Source organism: Magnolia sinica, chromosome 15 (genome assembly GCF_029962835.1).
Source record: "Magnolia sinica isolate HGM2019 chromosome 15, MsV1, whole genome shotgun sequence".
NCBI classification, from domain to species: Eukaryota; Viridiplantae; Streptophyta; class Magnoliopsida; order Magnoliales; family Magnoliaceae; genus Magnolia; species Magnolia sinica.
Window position 1 is genome coordinate 19,065,948 of NC_080587.1, and position 7,615 is coordinate 19,073,562.

The window sequence follows — 7,615 nt, forward strand, 5'->3', positions numbered from 1 at the left end:
TTTGTGGCAGATGATTCCCTGCCCAAAGAGATCATTTGTTCCTTTTATAGATGTGTATTTAAAACCTTAGGATTTAAGCAATGCATCTAGGAGTCAGAGAGCAAAAAAATTGGACTAGTTGTCACACCGAAAATTCTAGGAGTAGGTGTGGCACCATCCAGCTAGAAAGATATTTTCATCTCCAAACTGTGGTGGGCCATGCAGGCTTGATGGTTGTCTGGATCACCTTTTAAATTATTGCAAGCTTCTGCAGACCATTGTTTATGTACACCTGGTAATCAGACATTTCTAACCATCTGATCGGTTGTCGGCGGTTCTCCATTAGCAAAAAAGGAATATGATTACCCATTTATGTTAAAGAGAGGCTGTAGATAGGATTGTTATGATTGTTTGATCATCGAGGCTTTTGGGCCGTGGCCCATGATTGACAGGGCACATGAGATGAAGCATACATTTCTATGGTTGTAACTCGAATTGTATCCCATCACTAAACCCATGACAAAAGAAAAAAAACCAAATGGGTCCCATCAAGTGACCAGTTACAATCACGGTCACCATACATATCTATGGTGGAGATTGCAGTGAACACAATTTGAGGTATTCTAGCCTGAGAGCTTCCTTTCCTATTGAAATATGAGCAATTAAAAGTATTCTGCTTTCTCAAGGAAATTGGCTCATCACATTGATGTTATTAAAGCAACAACATTGATATCTTGGTGCTTTCCATTGGCTTTCTTTATCTTTCTCTTTTTATTCCTTTTTCTCCCACTTGATGGAAAATAGCATAGAGGCCCACAGATTGATTATTTTCCATTCCATATTTTTCACCATTTTCAGTTCTTTTGACATTTTCACAGTACCAAGAAAATATGGCAGAAGTATTTCTCTCCGCTCTCGTTGAGACAGTGATGGGGAACTTGGATTCTCTACTTCGGCAACAGTTTCAAACAGCATGGGGTGTCAAGAAAGAATTGGAGAAGCTGGAGAGCACATTGTTGGCGATCAAAGCGGTACTTCGAGATGCAGACAAGCAGCAAGTGCAGAGCGAGGCGCTGAGGGATTGGCTAATGAAGCTTAAGGGTGTGGCCTATGATGCAGATGACTTGATAGATGAGTTCTTAACAGAAGCTTTTCGGCGGAAAGTGAGGACACGGCCTGCTATTATGAATAGGGTGCACAACTTCTTTTCTTTTCCGAACTCACTTGTATTTCGCCTGAGGATGGGGAGTAGGATAAAGGAGATTGGGGAGAGATTATATGAGATTGCAGAGGAGAGGAAGTTCCATTTGAGTGACAGAGTTGTAGATCTTCCATTCAATATTGAAGAGAGACTGCAAACAGACTCTTTGATTGAGTCGGAAGTTTTTGGCAGAGATGAAGATAAGAAGAAAATCGTAGAGTCGTTGATTGATTTTAGTACTCAAGAAGATGTCTCGATCATCCCCATAGTCGGTATGGGGGGCCTTGGGAAGACCACACTTGCTCAATTCGCTTACAATGATGAGAGGGTAACCAAGCATTTTGAGCTAAGAATATGGGTTTGTGTGTCGGACAATTTCAATGTGATGAGGGTAATAAAATTAATCATTGAATCAGCAAATGGTAGCAAATGTGATCTCGAAGGCATGGATTCACTGCAGCATAGCCTCCAAGAAAAGCTAAGTGGGAAGAAGTTTTTACTCGTGTTGGATGATGTGTGGGAGGAAACTCCTGAGAAGTGGAATTCACTGAAAAAATCTGTCAGAGGTGCCAGGGGTAGTAAAATCATAGTTACTACCCGTAGTGAAAAAGTTGCTTCAATCATGGGCACTCTCCCTTCACACCATTTGCCAATATTATCAGAAGATGATTGTTGGTCTCTGTTCAGGCAACGGGCGTTTGGGCATGAAAGACAAGAACATCCAAACCTTGTAATACTTGGAAAGGAAATTGTGAAGAAGTGCAAGGGTGTTCCTTTGGCGGCGAAGTCACTCGGAAGCTTGATGTACCTTAAAACAGAGGAAAGCCAGTGGTTGTTTGTCAAAGAAAGTGAAATTTGGAATCTACCTGAAGATGAGAATCACATTTTACCTACCCTAAGGTTGAGTTATTATCATCTGCCATCACATTTGAAGCAATGCTTTGCATATTGCTCATTATTTCCAAAAGATTATAAAATTGAGAAGGAGAAACTGATCCAGCTTTGGATGGCCGAAGGTTTCATTCAATCATCAGTCGGAAGTAACCACATGGAAAACATCGGTGGAGAGTATTTCAATAATCTATTGCGGCGGTCCTTCTTCCAGGATGTTGAGAAAGATGATGATGGGAATATAGTATGGTGCAAGATGCATGACCTCATGCATGATCTTGCATGCTTTGTTGCGGGGACTGAATGCTCGATTGTGCAGGTCGAAAAAGCAGAGAGCATCCACAACATATCTCGCCGTTTGTCCTTGGAGTGTGGGTATGGAAGAAACGTCCAAACATTCCCAAAGGCATTAAAGAAAGTAAACCGTTTGCGAACACTGCTTCTGCTTGAAGTAAGAAGTTTCAGCATCCCCCGTAATCATTTTGTACATTTTATGTGCTTACGCGTGTTAGATTTAAGCAAAGCCAACGTTACTAAGGAGTTGTTGGTTTCAATCGGCAAGTTGAAACACTTAAGATACCTCGACCTGTCTTATACTAATATAAAATCCCTTCCTGAATCCATTAGCACCCTTCCCCATCTGCAAACCTTGAGACTCTTGCAGTGTTATTATCTTGCAGAGTTACCCAGGGACATGAGCAAAATGACTAGCTTAAGACATCTTGAAACAGATGGGTATGAATATGATTTGACCCATATGCCAGCTAATATGGGAGAATTAAAGTTCCTTCAGACCTTGCCAATATTCATCATTGGTAAGGATAGAGGATGTGGTATAAAAGAGCTGCAAGACCTAAACCTTCGACGAAGCTTGATTATTCAAAACCTCGAGAACGTGATGAGTAGAGCAGATGCACAGGAAGCAAACTTGAAGGAGAAGCCAAACCTTCATAGGTTATGCTTTTCATGGGGTTCATGGGGTCAGGATATTGATCTTAAGTTGGCAGGAAATGTTGAGGAAACCCTTGAAGGTCTCCAACCACATCCGAATCTCAAAAGGTTGAAGGTTGAACGGTACGTGGGTGTCAGATTTCCACATTGGATGAGTTCTTCATTGCTTTCGAATCTGGTTGAAATCTCACTGAGAGATTGCAGAAGATGCGAACAGCTCCCCCAGCTTGGCCAATTACCATTGCTTAAGGTTCTTGTGTTAGAGGGAATGCATGCTGTGAAATCTATTGGGAACCATTTCTATGGTGACAATGTTGCAGAGGGATTCCCGTCACTGGAAAAACTCAGGTTGGAAGATATGCCTAATTTAGAGGAGTGGTCAGGATTCAACGGAAGAGAAGTACTCCCCTGCCTTAATGAACTATCTGTCGTCGGATGCCCAAAGTTAACAACACTTCCATGCCGTCAGTCTCTGAAAAAATTGACATTGAAAGATAGTAATGAGACGTTGTTAGGTTCAGTGGCAAACCAAACCTTGCTTTCCTCCTTGATTATTGAATATTTCTGGGAGCTAAGGTCGTTGTCGGGTGGGTTGTTCCCAAATCATACCCGTCTCTTGACCCTAGAAATTTGGAGGTGCCCAAAGCTTGAGTCTCTGTCGGGGGAGCTTGGAAACCTTGCTGCTCTAGAGTCTCTGTCTGTTGTATACTGTGATGAGCTGGTATCATTGCCGGAGGAGTTACAAAACCTCACCTCTCTTCAGAATCTAAATATTCAAGAGTGCAATGGTCTAACGTCGTTGAGACTACAAGGCCTGAGCTCTCTTAAACATCTTGCCATTGAGTATTGTCATAGCCTAACGAGTTTGATGGGGGGCCTGCAACACCTCACTGCCTTACAATCCTTGTACATTAATAACTGTTCGGAGCTGGCTTCTTTACCAGAGGATATGCAACACCTAATGTCCCTTCGAGATCTTAACATCTGGTACTGTGATAAGTTGACATGTTTGCCGGAAGGGCTAAAACATGTCACAACACTGCAAGAGCTAAGTATCGGGGGTTTGAAAAGTCTAATGGCTCTGCCAGAGTGGATAGGAAACCTCTCCACGCTTCAATATTTGAAGATTGTCGATTGTGGTAAATTGGCGTGCTTGCCATCCGGGTTGCAACTCCTAACAACCCTCCAAACTCTAAAAATCTCTGAATGTCCCCAATTAGAGAAGCGATGCGAGAAGGAGAAAGGCGAGGATTGGCACTACATAGCACACATCCCAGATATCGAGATTGGATATACCGAATCCGAATCCGAATCCGAATCCCCGAGAGGAGGCAAAGGGTGTGGTCGTCTGTTGGGGTTGAAGAGAAGATAGCATCAACGCTCTCCTTCCTTCCTTCATTCCTCTTCCCTCCCTTTGTAAGTATCGCACTTCTCACTTAAACCTAACTATCTTTGCTTTTTAATTTCCCAATTTTTACCGCAAAAGCATGATTTTCTATTTTCCTTAACTATTCTGTAGCAGAAAGTACTTCTGGCGGCTAAAATGGCCCAACTACTTGCATCCTGTTTGGCTCCGTGTACTAGTTTTAAACTGTGGTAAAAGCGTATTGATACGTAGAGGTGGCTGTTTGAAATATTCGCGGAAGACGAATTTTATCTCGCTCCACCTCGTAGAAGCGAAAACTCTGTGAGCCCCACCATGATGTATGTGTTATATCTACACCGTCCATTCATTATATCATATCATTTTAGGAAATGTACCCAAAAATGAGGCAAATCAATAGTTCAAGTGGACCACACCAAAGGAAGCAGTGGGAGTAACCAACACAACAGAAAATAGTGGGTTCTATGGTGGTGTGATTACTCCCACCCACTGCTTCCTTTGTTGTGGTCCACTTGAGCTTTGGATCTACTCTATTTTTAGGTTTATGACTAAAATGATATGAAAGAAAATGAATGGACAGCATGGATATAACCCATGCATCTCACTAGTGTATTTGACACCCATGAATCTGTTTTAAACAAACACCTACACATAGGAATTTGAAATACGAACAACGCAAAGGGTGGTGAAGTGACGTATTCGTGTATGAACTGCACATCGTTCCATAAAATCCAAATGCCAAAGTTATTATTTGGAGACTTATTATCATTTCAATTAATTGTAATTCAGGAGTGCGATGGAGATACACAGGGGATCAAGCACTGACAATTCAAGAGCTCATAATAATCTAAGGCTAACGTTACTCCGATTGCTTTCATGTTTGAGGTTATTTCGTGGATAATCAGTTTAAATCCATGGTAATTGACTTCAAGATTTTTAGTTTAAATAGAGTAAAATTAAGTCACTATTGCTGGGATCTATTAGAAAAAGAAAAACTATGAAAAATAATGCATATTATATTATTTGATCCAACTATCATATAGGCTGACCATGGTTTTACAGCTAGAAGTTGTATTTTAGGGTTTTTTTTTTTTTTTTTTGACTTGTTGGAATTCAAAACATAGATTTTAAAAGAAAATTGTGGAAAGAAAACATCACATCAACATAAATTCTTTCTTTTTCACGAATATATTTTGGATTCCACCGATGCAAACAAACAGGTAGATCATCCTTTTATGGAAATTGGTTGTTCCGAGTAATTAGATCAGCCAAAATTCCATGCTCAAAAATTATACATTGGAGGATGTTATTATCCATTAACACACTTACCATCATTATATATACCCTATAATGAAGTAAATTCCAAGGAACTATGGGTCCCATTTATGCAAACTGAAAACCAAACGGTGTCATACAATTCCCTGTCTATGCATTGTCAACCACCTCCTTTTTTGGTAGATGCATTGTATGGTTCCTAATTACTTTCTATGGTTAACTGATTTTTTTTTAGCAAACAGAACATTTAAACACCATCATTTCGTTGAGGAATGCGAGTGGGAGTAGCGCAAATGACATGGTGAAGGGGCCTAGCATCACACGTGAGAATGTGGCACTCTTGTGGGAGGCTGAACAAGGCCACTGGTGATTGAACAAAAAATCAGGCCGGTCTGCTTATCAGGTGGGTGACATGTCTACTTGAATGTGAAGTAATGGTTATTTTCTTTGAAAACTTTTCATTTTTCTATTACTAGTTTGGTGCAACCGATATGTGGACCACACTGAGTTTTGGAAGTTCATATTCGCAGTGGAACGTCATGTTTACATAATTTGAGGTTTGCTAAGGGGGCACTCTCCCCTTCTGTCTCACTATGTGATGATTTAGATCGTTCATCTACAAGTTCAAACAGAAGATGGTCCACACAGAGAAAATCATACTCGCATAAAAGCGACTTGAAACAATGGTACGTATGTTATGGGACCTCGAAGATGTCATATCAGTGAGATTTCTCTCTTGTGGGCCATATGTTATAGGACCTTCTAGATGTATGGTTTGGATCATCATATCATGGAGTGAACAAGCAAGCTAATTTGGCAATCCTTGCTAGTATATCTCATCCAGTACTACACTGTCAATAGATTAATACTCAACTTCTCTATTCTCTTTACTTCATTTTGAACTCAAAATTTTGTTTTTGCCGATATATTTCTTAGACATATTCCAGTGCTTGTCACATTCTCTTGTATGAAACTTTGGTTTTGATCATCACAGCCTATTGAACAGTGTTGGGAGGATGATTGAGAATTGATCACCTACTAGCAGCGGTATCACAACTTCTTGTACCATAACAGTTTTCCTGCGAACATGCCACTTGTGTAGGAAATCAGTACTATGAAAAACTATATGCCCCCTTTCTAAAAAATTAGGCTGATCAGATCAATAGGTGGGTCAAACCTGTATGTTGAGTAAGACTGTTGTCTGTCCATTGATTCCAATGTTATGGCCCACCAGATGAGCCGACTGGCCTAATTTTTGTGCCAGGTGATCTTCATGGCGATGCCTACCATTTTCCTAGTATTGCTGCCTGTTATACACAAGCAGTATGTATTACGCTGGCTGGATACAGCACCATAAGTTGTCGTACCTTACCTGTAGGTGATCGGTTCTCGGGATGATTTATTAAATTGTTATATGGTCGTTTCTTAATACTGACAGAAGTTCGGGATTAGAGGCATGCTTAAGGATGGCAGAGAAAACATCAAATTTGTCTTTTCAAGCTAATGGGGAAGGGATCCTTGAACAGAGTGGAGTTCTTGGCTATTAGAACATATGAGGAGATTTTCATGAATTTATAGCAGAGGGAGACTCTATAATGCTATCTCTTAGGCCTCTAGGAACTGCATTCCTGCTTTGAAGCCAAGCTCTATCTTGAATGTATTAAGGTTGTGATCTTGCTTTTTAGAAATCTCATGTGTAGATTCCGAGTAGTTCTTTTAATTGTATTGTTGACTTTCTTGCAGAGGAAAAATATTGGGGTTTGCTAATGTCACATGGGAGCCCTGCCATCAACATGTAGTAGGCACATGTTCCACTCTTATATCTTCTGCTCTAAAATCAGGCCACCAACATACAAGATGAATGTATGAGTAGAAAAAGTTGTTTGAATGGCCAGTTTACTCTATAAATTGTGACCCACATGAGTGAAACTGCC

General features: G+C 40.6%; 1 protein-coding gene across 1 annotated transcript; it reads left to right on the forward strand.

Annotated features, from left to right (window-relative positions):
- The first annotated feature begins 867 nt into the window (after positions 1-867).
- LOC131226844 (putative disease resistance protein RGA3) lies at positions 868-6,566 on the forward strand. The gene is made up of 2 exons (XM_058222564.1): positions 868-4,438; positions 5,917-6,566. Exon 1 carries the CDS (start codon positions 870-872, stop codon positions 4,392-4,394), a length of 3,525 nt encoding a protein of 1,174 aa, XP_058078547.1. The 5' UTR covers positions 868-869; the 3' UTR covers positions 4,395-4,438; positions 5,917-6,566.
- The last annotated feature ends 1,049 nt before the right edge of the window (positions 6,567-7,615 follow it).